At 36.1% G+C, this 17,655-nt stretch overlaps 1 protein-coding gene and 1 long non-coding RNA gene across 2 annotated transcripts; both read right to left on the reverse strand.

Annotated features, from left to right (window-relative positions):
* Positions 1 to 9,559: 9,559 nt before the first annotated feature.
* LOC113315974 (actin-depolymerizing factor 1-like) lies at positions 9,560 to 10,238 on the reverse strand. The gene is made up of 4 exons (XM_026564212.1): positions 10,089 to 10,238; positions 9,806 to 10,004; positions 9,692 to 9,711; positions 9,560 to 9,646 (listed from the first exon to the last, which is right to left on the reverse strand). The coding sequence occupies exons 1-4, from the start codon at positions 10,236 to 10,238 to the stop codon at positions 9,560 to 9,562; spliced, it is 456 nt and encodes a 151-aa protein (XP_026419997.1).
* A 6,141-nt stretch (positions 10,239 to 16,379) lies between these two features.
* LOC113318019 lies at positions 16,380 to 17,317 on the reverse strand. Its single transcript, XR_003344216.1, has 3 exons — positions 17,229 to 17,317; positions 16,488 to 16,575; positions 16,380 to 16,405 (listed from the first exon to the last, which is right to left on the reverse strand). It is a non-coding gene; the product is annotated as an uncharacterized LOC113318019 (long non-coding RNA).
* Positions 17,318 to 17,655: the final 338 nt, after the last annotated feature.

The following is a 17,655-nucleotide window of genomic DNA, read 5'->3' on the forward strand; positions in this document are numbered from 1 at the left end:
CACAGTGTAGAAAGAGCATGTAATGATCTTGATATAAGGAAAGTTTTTCTTGTGGTGTTGACCGTGGATATAGATAGTGAAATAAAGTTTTCCTTATTACTTTACACTTGTGTTACACCATCTCTCATTGGTTCTGGTTGTTAACTTCTGTTACACGTGTTCAATTTTCATTGGTTTTGTATTCAATGTTAACAAAATCTCATGTCTCTGTTGTCTGAATTGTTCATATGTATCGAGAAACTACCTTTCCCTTTGTTAATGAAAATGGTCTCAATTTCTTTATACCCTGATTTCCTTCATGGTACCATAGCTGAGAATTGTGATGTTCTCTGGTTTCGATTCTAAGATTCAATTGATGAAAATCTTCATCATCTTCTATGAATAATTCTTCATAAATAAGTTCATATCTATATTTTCAAATGATTAATTGATCAATACGAAACTTTCCTAGATAACATCAAATGATTCTCAGCTTCAATTGATGAAAATCTTCATCATCTTCTTGAAATAACACATATCACTAGCTTCAAGTAATTTTTAAATGATTAATTGATCAATACGAAACTTTCCTAGATAACATCAAATGACTGTCTCACATAAATCATATAAGATGTTCAAGGTAATTTTCTCACGATCATCTTTACTTAATATTTAGTTTCCAACAACGAATTGTTTACAACTAAACTTGTCAAGTAAATGATGAAGCTTTCTAAGCTTTAAACTTGTATTTCGAGAAATATATAAATGAGATAAACTCGACTCGAAATTTCAAATGTGTATAACACAAAGTCTAATAGCTATACGACTTAGTCTCATTAGAAGATATAATTGAATAGACTTCTGAGTGATAGATAAGTTTTAGTCTACACTTACATTTTATCGACGAAGTTCCTCCAAGGTCTTCAGTAGATCTTCTTTTCCAATTGGTGAATTCCATGAAGTCTAATGCTCAACTACACACTTTTATCATAATCCGAGACAAAGCTATAAGTAGACTAGATGTAGGATCAGAATCTCGCAACAATAATATCTTAGCGAAATTATCAACAACACAACACAACAACTTCGCAGAACAATTTCAGAAATGATATAATAAACGACGTCAGCTAAAATCATGAGAAAGATATGAGGGTCCTGCGAAAATTAGAGAGTTTGCGAAATTAAGATTTGTAAGATTGCGAGAATGTCGCAAGTCTTGTCCGAAAATAAAGGATAGATTAGCTGTCATCCACTATGTATTTCCCTATAAATAGTCGCTCAGTTGTAAAGAAAGGGGAGAGATCTTTTTTGAGTAAGAAACAAGTAAATAGGAGAGAGAAAGTCTTGAACAGATGTCATTCTTGATTTCTTTATCTTTTCTTGTAAGAACATCCAAAGATTGATCAAGAAAATTAAGAGTGTAAATCTAAAAATGAATTGATTAATAATGAAATCATATGAGGGGTGTAGTGTAGGATTTCCTGCAACTACATAATGGCGCTAGAAACAGGGACCTTGAAGATCGAAAGTTGAAGATTGTTGTTGAAAATGTTCAAATCAAGAAAGTGATTAAATAAATCAGTGAACCAGCTAAAAGAAAGATGATTAGAATTAATGAAGATGACAAAAGATTGGAGTGTAATATGATAACAAAAACGATGGTTAATGAATTCCATGAAAACATCAAAGGAAGAATACATAAACGAAATTTTGAAAGAAGAAAGTTTATGGCGGTAGAAAAGACATCACCCTTGAAAGATTGGGAAAAGCAAAAAATTACATTTATGGCGGCAGAAATACCAAAAGAAAATTTGAACCACACATCTCCGTTGGTTATTACAGTGCCTATTGCGCGAAAAGAGAAGGAGAAAACAACAAAATCCATGGGAGAACGGATATTGAACAGAACTTTAATCGATACACGAAGTTCAGTGGATATAATATTTTATCATGCATTCCGGGGAATGGGATTTAAAGATGAAGAAATGTCCAGTTCACCATATTTTGTTCACGGCTTTGGAAAATCCACAACAAAACCTAAAGGAGAAATAGTGGTACGAATTCCACTTGGAGAGATCGAAACACACGTAACACTGTGTGTGGTGGATATGAAATCTCCATATAATATGTTATTAGGAAAACCATGGATACATGTGATAAAAGATGTAGTATCAACGTTGCATCAATGTATTAAATTCCCCAAACCAAATGGAATAGGTGAAATCAGAGGATATGTTGACAATGCGAAATTATGTCATCAAATTGAAGTAAAGCATTATGAAGGACAAGCAAAAAAGAAAAAATTTCGCAGAAAGTTGGTAAAGGAAGCAAAGAAAGAAGAAGAATTTAGAGTATATATGATAAGGGCAAAAGAAGGCAAAGGAATACCCAGCGAAATTTCGGAGGAAGGAGAAGGACCAGTGAAAACAATAAAAGAACCAACACCAATGGGAGAACCCAAATCCAGTTACACTGCGGCATAACCAACAAAAGAAGTAAACATTGGGACTATAGAAGAACCTCTAATATTGAGAATTGGAACCAAGATGGATGTAGAAGAAGAAGAAAGAACTGTCAACCTTTTGCGAGAATATAAAGACATTTTCGCAGGATTTGTATAGATTTCACTGATTTAAACAAAGCTTGCCCCAAAAATAGTTTTCCGTTACCAAATATTCCTCAAATGGTGGAATCAGCAGCGGGAAATGATAGAGTATCGTCTTTAGATGGGTACAAAGGGTATAACCAAATCCCTCTCGCTGAAGAAGATCAAGAACATACTACTTTTTTTGCTCCTAGAGGTTTATATTGTTACACGAAAATGCCATTTGGTTTGCGAAATGCAGGAGCGACATACCAAAGGATGGTAGAGAAGGTGTTCGCAAAATGGATACACAAAACATTAGAAGTATACGTGGATGACATGTTAGTAAAGAGTAAAGAAGCTAAAGACCATGTACAAGACCTGAGGGAGATTTTCGAACAAATGCGACAGTATAACATTGAATTGAATCCTGAGAAGTGTACTATTGGAGTTGCATCGGGAAAATATTTAGGCTACATTGTATCAAAGGAAGGAATACGGGTTGATCCAGAAAAAGTGCAAGCAGTTCGTGACATGCCAACACCAGCAACAATAAAAGATGTACAAAAGTTGAATGGGCTTCTAGCTTCGCTGGGGAGATTCATTTCGCGATCATCAGACAAATGCAAATATTTTTTCGATATACTCAAGAAGGGTGCGAAATGTAAATGGACTGATGAATGTGAAAAAGCTTTTCAAGGGATTAAAGAACATCTTATGAATACAACCATTTTACAAAAAGCAGATCAGGAGAAGAATTATTAATCTATCTTGCAACGACGTTGCATGCATTAAGTGCTGTGTTATTGCAAATAGACGCAGGAGTGGAGAAGCCCATCTATTACATTAGAAAAACTTTTAATGCTGCCGAGAAGAATTATTCAAAGATTGAGAAGCTAATCTTAGCATTAGTTTATGCATCATTTAAGCTCCGCATATATTTTCAAGCACACAAGATAAAGGTATTAACAAAAGTACCAATTGAATCAGTGATGAAGAATTCTAAAAGATCGGGAAGAGTGGAGAGGTGGAATGCACAAGTAGGCCACTTTGACATTAAATATGAAATTTTGTCTTCACCAAAATCACAAGTTGTTGGAGATTTCTTGGAAGAATTTCCTTTAGAAGAAGATGAAGCAGTAGAAGAAATGATGGATATATAAGAAGAACACGGAGATTCAAAAGATTTATTAACAGAACCAACTAGATGGGAAATATTGGTAGATGGATCATCAAATGGAGAAGGCAATGGAGTTGGAATTGTTTTAATTTCGCCAGAAGGAGTGAAGATGGCTTTCTCATTCAGATTGGAATTCACATCCACCAATAATGAAACAAAATATGAAGCTGTGATACATGCCTTAAAATTCGCAATATAAATGAAACTAGAGAATGCCAGGATTACTAGTGATTCGCAGCTAGTTATTCGCCAAATAAAGGGAGAATATACTACAAATGAACCATATTTGAAGAAATACAAGAAACTGGTTGAAGAATTGTCAGTGAAAATCCCAAAAATAAGATGAAGGCACATTTCAAAAAAGGATAATAGACTTGCAGACGCTTTTGCTTTCATCTCAAGCATGATGACAGAACCAACTACGAGATGCATAAAAATACAAACACTTCTGTCACCATCAATCAATAAAGAAGAAGAAGAAGTGGATGTGATGATAATAGACAATGAAGAAGAAGAACAAACGAACAATATCGCAGTCTGGAGAATGGAACTTCATGCATATTTGGTGAAAGGAGAAACACCAAGAAATAGATTTGAAACACACAAGTTAAAAAGCCGTGCAACGAATTATGAATTAAGAGATGGGTTGCTATACCGAAAATCCTTTAATGGACCATCGCTCAGATGCTTGACACGAGAGGAAGGAGAAAATTAAAAGTGCTAAAAATGTTACATAGTGGGGATGCTGGCAATCATAGTGGGGGAAGATCTTTGGCGCATAAAGAAAAAATGCAAGGTTATTACTGTCCATACATGCACGAGGATGCAAAACAAATATCAAGACACTGCGAAGATTGTCAGCGGCACGGAAAGAAAATACATGCACCTGGAGCACCACTATCATCTTCAACCAGTGTGTGTCCTTTTGGAAAGTGGGGCTTATATATTGTGGGACCATTTTTACCAGGTTCTGGACAAAGAAGATATTTAATAGTCGCAACAGATTATTTCACAAAATGGACAGAAGTGAAGGCAGTACATCATATTCGCGACAAAGATATCTTTACATTCATATTCGAAAATATCATTTGCAAATTCGGAATTCCTGCGCAGTTGGTATCTGATAATGGGAAACAATTTGAAGGACAGAATATAGAAATGCTACTTAATGCATTCAAGATAAAATGTGGAAAGTCTACTCCTTTGTATCCACAAGCTAATGAGCAGGTAGAAGCAACAAACAAAACAATTGCAGATATATTAAAGAAGAAACTGGAAGGACATCACAGAGCATGGTGCGAACAAGTACATAATGCAGTATGGTATTATAATACAACTAGAAGAGAAGCTACTGGAATATCACCTTTTTGTTTAACATACGGAGTTGAAGCGGTGTTACCAACAGAAGTTGTTATTCCGACAACAAAAAGAGAAGCTTGGGAGAAAAACCTTATTGCGGGTTTGATCTTTAATAAACTTGATGAATTAGAAGAAAGAAGAGAAAAATATTTACAACATATGGAGAATTATCAACGAAGATTATCCCGAGAATATAATAAACGTGTCAAAATACGGGGATTTCAACCAGGAGATTTAGTTCTGCGAGAGACACCAATATATCAGCGAGAAAATGGTGGAAAATTAGCGAAAAAATGGGATGGACCTTACATCATTAAGGAGATAGTTGGAACAAGAGCTTATAGATTAATGGATCCAAAAGGTAGAGATGTTGGTCATAGACTAGACAAACCATGGAACAGGTTGTACTTAAAAAGATATTATCGGTAAGAAACTTTGAGAAGTATATAGTTTTGATCAACTAAACTTGACAATCAAGCTTGAGATAGCAACGCTTGCGAGTTCGACCGATCAGTGCTCTAACATGTAATCTCCCCCTATGTCAATTTTAGTGACAAAAGTATCAATACATATGGATTACAAAATAAATAAACTTTGTAGCTTCTGATCCATCATGCTTGATTTCTTTGGCTCTTCAACATCCTTGAATTCTTCGTTACTTCAAGTTCTTCATCGATTCTGAATGTATTCAACTCAGCATCGATCATTATTGTTGAAGATCCGTAACAATAACAATAACAAAACAAATGTTCTCAATCATTGTTATTCAGTGTCATAGTATTATACTATATAGAATCAAAGTCCAATTGCATCACAACTTTGAAATAATACTATGGTGATATGTATCACTCCCCCTTAGTCAATACTTCGATCTTTTGCACAATAGGTAAAACCTACAAAATGGAATCCACTACTCCTTACATAACGATCCGTAAACCATATGTATGTAGTGTGAACTACTAAATAATTCTCCCCCTTTTTGTCAATATAAATTGGCAAAGGTACGAAAACTATGGGATCGTAATAAATTCTCAAAAGATAATTCATGACTAAAAGTAACATATCAACTTTCTTTCGGTGATTTCACATAGTCTAAACTTAGTGTATTCAGCAAGGAGTTTATTAAGATATAAGTTAACCCCTTCAAATTCAACAACAGCTCCCCCATAAAGATATGACAATTAAGCACAAGTTCATTTAAGACTCCCCCATTTGAGCAACATGAGTGACCTTACTTTTAAGAGAAAACAAGGATTTCTTTGGACATTAAAAAATCACATAGATAATCTTATGGGCACTACTACCCCGCACGACAGTGCACAGTAGCTTTATAAGCTAGCAACCTTAGAAACGTCACATGTGAAGCATCTTTGTATTTTGTTTCTTACTATGAAACTATGACTGGTAACAGCTGTTAAGGAATATATAATTTACTCAACAGAGGTTACCAGTTTTAAAGTATCACTACGGGAAAAAACATCATTGACGACACAAAATAAGAGTTGCAGTACCCCTACGACAACTCCATTTCATGCATTGTGGAACGGGGGTATTGTAGAAAGTCCAAGTTTTTCTACAATGGATGACAAGTGTTGTAAAGGGTGATGTGATTCATTGTTCGACAATAGTTTGTCAATGTTGTGATTCTCTTTCGATTTTTTTTGATAACCTAACACAACTCTTGCTTGTATTGTAGAACAATCGTGGACAACATAAGTAGTATATCGTAGAAACATATACAACAAAAATTACCAGTATTATGAATAATATTTGCACAACACTTGTATGAATTGTCGAACTATCTTGGACATCACCTGGTTATGTCGTAAAGACATTTTTCACAACCTTTGGTATGTGTAGTTGAAATATGGAATACAACTCTCATTAGAAGTTGTGTGCATAAAACTATTTTGAAAAAAAAAAATTATAGCTGAAACCGAATTGCATGAATTGCCGAAAATATTTCACATTCACATTAACATGCCAGTGTATCACATTTACATTCATTCAAGTTAACCTACCACTCCAATTGCATTACCTAGCTAACTTCAAATCACCTTGTATGAAAGTGTGTTGCGCAACGAAATAAAATAAAATGATAGACTCTTTGAACATGACTAAAAATATCATATAAATCGTAAAACACATATATTGGCCTTCCCTACAAATATGACAGTAGCATACACGTTCCAGTATGGTAGTCTGGGTTACATTGCTAAATGGAAATGATCCGTTTTTGCTGCACACTCTCTTCTTGGTAAACCTAACACCGATTATGAGAAACATAGTGGTAGATGATACCGTAGAGGCACTGGCTTAGACATGAAGTGCCGTAGTTCTCAACGAAAGCCTACAGGAGAAGAGTGTCATTTAGCAATACAAAGTAACAGTCAAAATTTTATAATACAAAGTAACAGTCAACCTAAGAGTGTCATTTAACAATACCTTACACTGAAACTAACCTTTCCAAGTCCTAGAGAGGGTTCACCGTTAGTTTGTGGACGGGGGATGACAATATTCATCAATATACCTGCAATCGCAAAATGTACGAGTTAGAAACAAATTATTCTGAAGGTCCAAAAGTGTAAACTAGTGGTTTAATTGGGGCGTGAAATCAAATATTTCCAAAGGCTGTGAAACACAAAAAAAAAAAAAAAAAGCTCGAATATAAGAAACAAAGACATTAACTTACCAAATTTTCCACCTTCTACCCTCATATCTTCCAAAATATCTTCATACTCTTCATCATCTTTAAGCTCATCTGCAGTAACCACCTCTGTCAGGCATACGACCTTGGTAGCAATGCCACCTCCATTACCACCACCTAGACCACCTCCGGTTTGGAACAATTGCCTCTGCCAAAGAAAACAAGAAAACTCATTAGTAAAGAAACAAGAAAAGATATCAGTAGCAAATATTTATATATTTATTGTATATACTGGAAACTAAGAAAAATATAAAGTGTGTTCCACTAACCTGCCACGCGACCTGTAGTTGTGCCTGTATTAAGACGTTTCCTGCTCAGGTTTTAGCTGAGCGGTGCCCAGGTTCGCTCGTCTAACAGTAAGAGTTTTATCACCCATTTAGAGCAGCACAAGCAATATCTGTAACTGAGAGATCCTAGTAAACGCAGTAGGCGTTTCCTTTAGAGTTCCTTGTTTCCCTGTCCTTCACCAGATCGAAACCACGAAAGGGACCAAAAGATTCAAGCAACTCTCTAATCTGTGCTTCTGTGAAGTAATATGGGAGCCCAGTAAGTTTCTTGCATATACAGAAACAACATGTTAAAAATTCAGCTTAATCCGATATATGAATAACCATTGAGAATAGGCTGTTCAGGATATAAATTCTGCAGAACGTAGTCATAGATTATGCAATCTTGGCAGTAGTAAACAGGACCTGATCATCATGCAATTTTTACTGTATATAAAGAGATGGATAACTAATTAATAGCTAAAGGATTCGCATATAACTGCATATACGAGGTTTTAGCAGATAATGAAGATATATATCTGTAAACTTCTCTAGTTCGATCCATGTTTTCCGAATCAAGCTCTTCGTACAGAGCATAATTGATCCTACACAAGAACAAATTTTGCCCATCAATTCATCCCCTGCTGTCCACTGCACTACACAACCACCATTCCAGACATCCTCCTCAAAGCATTAATTGCATCAACATCTGCAGCTTGACAACCTATCCATGGCAGCAGCATCACAGTCACAACACCAATATCCTAAGCCATTCTCCTCAAATCTATCAGCTGAATCCATATGAGCTTTAGCTGCAGTCCATTCATGTGCTACTGCAACAGCTCAACACCACCAGTTTCATGAGACATACATTCCCTTCTTCACAGCCATCATACCAACATTTCCCATTACCATTTCACATCACTCCATTCATCTTGCTTCCAAATGTCCTAACATACAACTAGGTTCGCAGGCCATTCATTGTATTGCCGCATCTCCATCACCAACTGCAATCCCATTTTTATCTCAAGACTCAGTTTCAGCCATATTCATTTCAACTAAGAAAAAATACAAGAAATATAAGCTGTAACTAATTCCATGCTCAAGTAGCCAAAATTGAGATGAACAGCCAACGAGAATAGCAATATCAAGATTATGAAATTTTTTACTTGAATAGAGTAACAAGTCACCTAGATATCATTCAGAAATGTGTAAGAGATTGCCTACATTGTAATAAGTGAAACAGATAGAGGTATAAAAGATGTCAACATCTTGAAATTTAGAAAGAAAGAGGAAGAACAAATCAAGGGTGTCATTTACCCACACAAGTTGTTACATATTAGCTTGCAATGGTAAAAAAGCCAATACATCGTATATAAGCCAAATCAACCGTCCCATAGAATATAGACATTTCATTTTAAGTAAAAGCAACTGCATTGGAGGGAAAAACTCCAATGCCCAGGGTTCAGAAATCATCATATTATTTAAAAAGCTCGGCTTCTAATGACATCAAGATCCATCTCAGTAGGATCAGTTGCTTGCAACTCTACCTGAATTCCGTCAAGCTCTCTCTTGAACCTCTCCTATGAACTCGCGTAAATCATCTTGGTCCTCACCCTTGTGGTATCATGAGACCTTCAAAACACAATAATGAGACAAAGGTTACTCACAGTTCTAACCCTGACCAGAATTCCTATCAGACAACAAAAAAAACAGTTGCAAAAGTTATCAATAAATGAAGAAAACCTTTCTCTTTTGGCAATTCTCGTAGCTTTCAGCTGACTCGCCAAGCTTCTCCAGAATAATTTGCTTTTGCTTATCCTTCTCTTCAATTTTGTACATAACAAAACGGAAAGTCCTTTTTTCCTTCAATTCCAAAAACCTTTGTTTGCAATCATCGTGCACAGCAATCCCCAACGCTGCATTAGCCTAATACAAAAAATTCAATCCACAATTCAAAATCAATACCAATCCACTATACCCACATACCAAAATCAATACGAATCCAAATACAGGACCAACAAGAATCAATACCGAATACAAATTCCAACCTCCTCTCCCATTCTTCTCCATATCTTCCTCTTTCTCTTCCTCCTCTTTGATTTCAAATTCACTTTCCTGCTCATATTCAGAAGAACCAGGCTGCTGTGCTTGTTGTTTCATCCTCTCCCATTATTCTCCATCACCCCTGATTACTTTAATTGTCTTAAAATCCTCCTCTGAGATTCACAACAAACCCTAATACAATTTCTTCCATTAACGACCATTACCATCTTCATCACTGCCAACATCAACTACCGATCACTTATAGGGTTCGGTTATGGGAATTGGGATGAGGTTCTAGATTAAGAAGAAGATTTTGATGAATCGAGAACTTCTAGAGATGGAAGAATTGAGTTATGTGATGAAGATTTGAAGGAAACTTGAGTTAGGGCCGCCGTTGATTGTTACCGAGAAGAAATTTGGTTTTGGGTAACTTGAATCAGTGATGGGGTTGATTAGAATTTGGTTCAGATCTGGATTTGATGAGCTGCTACTATTGACTGTTGCGGATGAGAGAAAGGGGGAGTTAAAGAGAGAGATTGAGAGAAGATGATGAAGAAGAGGGGTCGAGAGAAGAGCAGCGGTGGTGATGGAGCGCCGCCGTCATCTGTGGAGTAGAGGTGTTCTTCAGCGGTGGTGATTGAGAGAAAAACAGATATGAATTGGGTTCGAGTGGTTGAAGGAGGGTTATGCTTCCGAAAAAAAAGAAAGAAGCAAAGAGTGGATCCGAATGAAAATGATGGACGGTTGAGATTTTATTTGAGATGCTCATACGGATTAAGAAAAGATCTTGACGGTTGAGATTGTATTTAAGATTCTCATGCGGATTGAGAAGTATGTGTTTCATTTTGTGCTAATACGAGCTCATGTATTCGGTTTGATTATCAACCTTCGACACGAAAAAAATCCAAAAAAAATATGAATAAAAGTAGCACATTCTTATCGACATTTTGATTTAAAAAAATCCAAAAAATGTATAAAAATAAAGTTGAAAAATAAGAAATCAATCCGATAATTGGTGTGTTTCTTTGTGCTTTTGTGCTTTCTCTTTGTGCTTCCGGTTTGAATTTCGACTAGTTACATAGGTCATGAAGTAATTTTGAATAGTCATACATGTCATGAAGTAGCTTTAGTTCACATTAATAGCATGATATATCATATGAAGCTCAATGTCGATTCAAACTTCAAATGTGGTATAACGACATACAAACTATGAACCAAGAAGCTCTGAGAGGGTTCTGACTTCAAACTTAGCATGATACATCATCAAAATCGATAAATATGAAGTTCAATGTCGATTCGAACTTCAAACTTGGTATAATGGCCTATAATCTATGAACCACGAAGCTCTGAGAGGGTTCTGACTTCAAAATTAGCATGATACATCATCGAAATTGATGAATATGAAGCTCAGTGTCGATCCAAACTTTAAGTTCGGTATAACGACTTACAAACTATGAACAAGAAGTCTGAAAGTCCACAAAAACGATGAATCCAACCATTTACTGGTAAGATTCCATGGAAATATTCTACGAAACCTTAAACACACACAAAACTTGGTAAGAACGATGAATCCATCCATTTACAGGTAAGATTCCTCCGGAATATTCTACGAAACCTTAAACAAACCCTATTTCTGCACATTGGATGCAAACCAGACTCCGAGATCGAAACCTGGCAGCGAGTGGACTACTCTAAGTAAGAAACTTGGTAAGAACGACGAATCCATCGATTTACAGGTAAGATTCCTTCGGAATATTCTACCAAACCTTAAACAAACCCTATTTCTACATATTGTATGCATACAAGGCTCCGAGATCGAAACCTGGCCGTGAGTTGACTACTCTAAGTCAGAAACTTGGTAAGAACGACGAATCCATCCATTTACAGGTAAGATTCCTTCGGAATATTCTACGAAACCTTATACAAACCCTATTTCTGCATATTAGATGCAAACCAGGCTCCGAGATCAAAACCTGGCCGCGAGTGGGCTACTCTAAGTCAGAAACTTGGTAAGAACGACGAATCCATCCATTTACAGGTAAGATTCCTTGGGAGTATTCTACGAAACCTTAAACAAACCCTATTTCTCCATATTGTATGCAAACCAGGCTCCGAGATCGAAATATGGCCGGGAGTGGACTACTATAAGTCAGAAACTTGGTAAGAACGACGAATCCATCCATTTACAGGTAAGATTCCTTCGAAATATTCTACGAAACCTTAAACAAACCCTATTTATGCATATTGGATGCAAACCAGGCTCCAAGATGGAAACCTGGCCGCGAGTGGACTACTAAGTCAGAAACTTGGTAAGAACGACGAATCCATCGATCTACAGGTAAGATTACATCGGAATATTCTACGAAACCTTAAACAAACCATATTTTTGCATATTGTATGCATACCAGGATCCGAGATCGAAACCTGGCCGTGAGTTGACTACTATAAGTCAGAAACTTGGTAAGAACGACGAATCCATCTATTTACAGGTAAGATTCATTCGGCATATTCTACGAAACCTTAAACAAACCGTATTTCTGCATATTGTATGCAAACCAGACTCCGAGATCGAAACCTGGCCGGGAGTAGACTACTATAAGTCAGAAACTTGGTAAGAACGACGAATTCATCCATTTACAGATAATATTCCTTCAGAATATTCTACGAAACCTTAAACAAACCATATTTCTGCATATTGTATGCATATCAGGCTACGAGATCGAAACCTAGCCAGGAGTGGACTACTCTAAGTCAGAAACTTGTTACGAACGACCAATTCATTTACAGGTAATATTCTTTCGGAATATTCTACGAAACCTTAAAAAAACCCTATTTATGAATATTGCATGCAAACCAGGCTCGGAGGCTGAGGATCAAATCCCCCCATCCTCATTTCTTCCAACGTTCTATATTTTTACTTCAACAACACTTATAAGTGTTGTTATGCATTTTTATTAAGAAAAAAATACAACCAAAACTTGTGAACGGTAAGGATGGTTGATGAGCTATACTTCCATGCAGTAGATTCATGTTCGAATCTCCCTTCTAATCTCATTTTTTCCAACATTCTATATTTTTACTTCAACAACACTTATAAGTGTTGTTATACGTTTTTATTAAAAAAAAGAAAAAAAAACAAAACTTGTGAACTGTAAGGATGGTTGATGAGCCAGACTTCCATGCAGTAGGTTCATGTTCGAATCTCCCCTCTAACACTATTTTTGATCATCATATTTTGGTGTTCTTCAACAACTCTTGTGAAAATTGTGATAGGCTTAGTCACTACTTTTATGGAACAGAGTTGTTATAGCTAAATGTCGTCACAACGTTTTTGCTTAAGGAGTTGTCGTTTGTTTTCTTAGGCAACCCCTTGTTTCCTAAGGGTTGGCAGTGATGATATACGACAACTCTTACTTTGAAACCAGTTGTAAAACATATGACTTTCTATGTTTAGCGAAGAATTATAAATCTCCAGTTGTAGATGTATATTTTTCCCGTAGTGTATGTATCCAGGGTTCTGATCCTCCTACAGCTGCTTCAAAGGCTATTCAAAGATTTCTGTATCTCCTCAGTTTCAACTGACTCCATTACCTTGTCTTCTTCTTCGCCTAATTCTTTTAATGAAACAAAGGTGTTCCTACGAGGGAATACTTGATAAATCTGTTCCTCGAACTCCACAAGTGGTTTCTCGGTTGAGGCTTTTGGATAGTAAATGTAGAGATAATCACTACGGAGTACTCCGCAGTAACCATAAGTTAAAATACAACCACTCTTCAAAAGAGCTAGTAAACGGGTATACCAATCATCAATCCTAAACGCTTTAGTCCAACCCAAGGACTGATGTTTGTCCCGCTCGTCATGATTGCCATTCTTCTTTGCTAATAGCCATATGTCATAAAGCCCAACTCCTTCAACAATAAAATAGACACCAAAAAATAAATTCCCATTACAAACCCCTATAATATTACTATTATCCTCCCAATCAACGTCTGGTGGTAAAGGAGGTGGTGAAAGACTTTCACAAAACTTTTCATCCATCAAGTCGAAGGTCACAATCATTTCTTTAGAATTGTCCTTCCAGTAAAGAGCTCCGTTAGCATAGACACCTTGGGGCCAATAATATGTGTTAAACTCATGGTTCAGCTTTCCAAGGTTCCTCCATCCATCGCCACTGCCTAGAATGTATATGTGAGTTTCTAGACACTGCGCCCAACTATTCAAATACATTACTATAACTTTGTACTCATTGGATGAAGCAATGTAACCGAACCCAATCGTCCAATCTTGAAACCGGTCACAATCTGTCTTGATTTCGGGAAGTATAACATATTCTTTTGTGACGGGGTTACAGATATAAAAAATTTCTTGGCCTCGAGAAACACAGATCAAACCATTTGACGAACCAAGAATGCGACCCTCCTTAAATGGTGGGGTGAAACTAAACCTTTAAATTCTCTCAATGGGTGTTGCTGACTCACGGTTCTCAATATAATCAAAATAGTGAAATTTTTCATTTTCAGTTATACGAGTAACCGAACTCCAATCATATGAAAAAACAATAAAACCTAACTTACCAGAATCAACACTAGAAGGATTATTTAGATGATGAAGGTGCAATTTAGAGAATGATGGATGATAACAAACAAGATGGTTCCAAATTTTGCATACTGATTTGCAATCAAGAACCCATTCAGTAGGTACTCGAGTTAAAATATCTAATGTAATCTCTTTAGGAAGAATCTTGAAATAATCCATGAAACACTTTTAAACTTTACGGACAGAAACAATTCCTTAGAGTTTGATAAATAGTGATACGGACACCTGCAGGGAAAATGGGGGTTCGATCTGGGTTTGGAAATGGAAAAAAGTAAAAGAGAAAGTTAATTACACTAAAAAATGATATGTTGAGACATAGATAAACCCGAAGACATAGCCTATGCCTAGTCATAAGACCATATGATAAAAGACTATCCAAAACATGCATGCACGTTGTATTTCCTAGATGAAACCGTAGTCACAGCCTAAACACAGACAGAGTTCTGGGGTATATTTCTTTAGCTAACCACATATGAATTGATAAAACAAATAAAGTTAAAAACAAAACAAAATCTTAGGGACTTACAGGTGATCGATAGGAAATGGTTCTTGTAATTAGATCAAGCACATAAATACGAAACACAGATGATCAACTGCAACAAGTTTCCGGTATCATAGAGACTAAGAAAGTCCATAGGTGTCTCCCTTTCATCAATTTAGAAGCCAAATCAACCATTATTTTCCTCTATAATTTTTTAATATATTGATACCCAAAGGTTTTGTTTCTAGGGCCATCCTCATAAAAATCCAAACAATTTAACTTTGCCTGACAGACATACAAAGTTTGAGTATTGGTAAGCAGACGGACAAAATCGGTTGTCCTTCCCTGTTTTTTAAGTTTTGATTTTTTGTTCCAAATATACCCATTAACTATAGTTAACAGTTGCCAACTATAGTTACTCCTTAAATCCGGTTTTATAACCCTATGGATTAGAGCTGGCAAACGGGCGGGCCGAGGCTGGCTTGTTACGGGTTATACGGGTTCGGGTTAACACGGGTCAAAACCCGCGGTTGATATTCTTCACGGGTGGTCATTTCTTTAACCCGCACCCGTAACGGGTTAAACCTGCGGGTTCACGGGTTAACCCGTTTATGGTGAGTCAACTCACCAGAAACCGATTTGACAGAGTTTCCTCTGATTTATGAATCAATCCAATCAACAGATTCAACATTCACATACTCACATTGACAGTTTCAGCCTGTCAAACGCCAAAATTTACAATCCAATGTCGATAGAATGAAGAACAAACAAATAATGGCAATCACAAAAACTTTGTATCATTTAAATTACAAAAAATTTCAAAAGATAGAAAGACATCACTACTATCTGCTAATCCCAGCACAAAATACAGTATGCTATTTGAAGAAAAGGTAAAACCCGTGAAAAAGAAGATAAAAAAGACCTTTTCTTAAACAAATAAAACAAGCAAAAAGACGTATGGATTAGCATATGTAGTTTAATCTCTTAATACTGATATTGTCTTTGTCCTTCACAAAATAATTTCCACCAAGAAGTTCATTCAGAGCATATTAATTTATTCAACTACTATATGGATACTGCGTCTTATGAAGGTGTAGGTATTAGGATTCTGATCCTTTACCCAGTTTGTCAGTTCAAATTCGACTGGACTTCCAATTTCTTCGGTAAGCTTGTCAAATATATGCCCAAAATTGTGGTGCTCAAAACTCTGTTTCAAATTAAGATTTAAGAATAAATAAAGAGCTAAGAAATTCACAGAAGAACCCAGTGCGTCAAATTAGTATACTGACCTTTGTCATAGCAGGCATGTTGCAATCAGAACAAGCGTACTCAACCACAGTCCACGAGAATGATCTATAGATGTCTAGTAACATTTACCTAAACAGACAAAAAGGCCAATCCACCGGTAGTTAGTTTCACATACTGCAAAATGCAAACTACAGGGACGAGAAACTGATATCAACCTTTCACTCACACATTGTATCAGATAAACACACCCATTGTTATTCACTATAGTTTCTCACAAGTTTCCTACTAAATACGAGGAGTGCATATGCGTGCGAGCAAAGAACCATAAGTTACAAATTATATGTAATATGAACATCTGATACGAACTACACCAAAAGGCTTTTGGTGAGGGTTTCTCCTTGAGTAACTATTCAATGAATTACAGAACAAATCCAAAGCTATCACAATCTCAAAACCCTTTGCCCCTTATCACCCTGTAGTGAAGTATGCACAGAAAATCCTACCATTACTACATTCATTCTCTCTAATCTTCTCTATTTCTAGGGTTTTACTGGTTTGAACATTCATTCAAGCAATTTATCTACAGAACATTCTCAATAAGTACTTCCTCAATACAAACAGAACCATCACTTTCAACATGAATTACCAACTAATTTGAATAAAAAGAATATTGTGGATTCAACACAACAACATAAAACCCTAGTTTCTTCTTCTTCATAGTCAACAGAAAGATCATCACAGAAACAAGAAACCCAGAAAACGAATTAAAAAGAAAACTTCACCTGCGAAATAAACTCCAAGAACCATAAGATTATAACTTGTTTATGGAAAGAAACTTCTTCTTCTTTGAATTGAATAAAAGACACCACCAGATTCACACTTAAGCAAAATTGATGAACTGTACACTGGTTGAGATCTCTCTGTATAAGTACTGAAAACTTAATCTGAATCAAAGGGTTATCGTGATTTTTGAATTTAATTCATCATCAAATCTCAGATCACGCTTTTACAAATTGAAATCTCTGATTTCTCTTGATTCAAACTTGACAGCCGCAGCAGCTGCTCATCTCTCACTTGCACTGCAAAAAAAATAAATAAACATCAACAATATCAAATCTGCAACCCTGTAGTATAAGGAAATAAAAAGGATAATAATTGATATGATAAGGAACGGAGAATGAAGGAGATAACAAACCCTGAGAGAGATAA

This window comes from Papaver somniferum, chromosome 10 (genome assembly GCF_003573695.1).
Source record: "Papaver somniferum cultivar HN1 chromosome 10, ASM357369v1, whole genome shotgun sequence".
Classification (NCBI taxonomy): Eukaryota; Viridiplantae; Streptophyta; class Magnoliopsida; order Ranunculales; family Papaveraceae; genus Papaver; species Papaver somniferum.

What these genes read in the sequence shown, in the direction of transcription:
- LOC113315974 (XM_026564212.1), bottom strand. Translation starts at nt 10,238, where the DNA reads ATGAAACAACAAGCACAGCAGCCTGGTTCTTCTGAATATGAGCAGGAA. An exon ending in AAAGGTTTTCTTCATTTATT is followed by an intron (nt 9,712 to 9,805) that starts GATAACTTTTGC and finishes TTGTGTTTTGAA; the next exon opens with GGTCTCATGATACCACAAGG. An exon ending in GGTCTCATGATACCACAAGG is followed by an intron (nt 9,647 to 9,691) that starts GTGAGGACCAAG and finishes GAGAGGTTCAAG; the next exon opens with AGAGAGCTTGACGGAATTCA.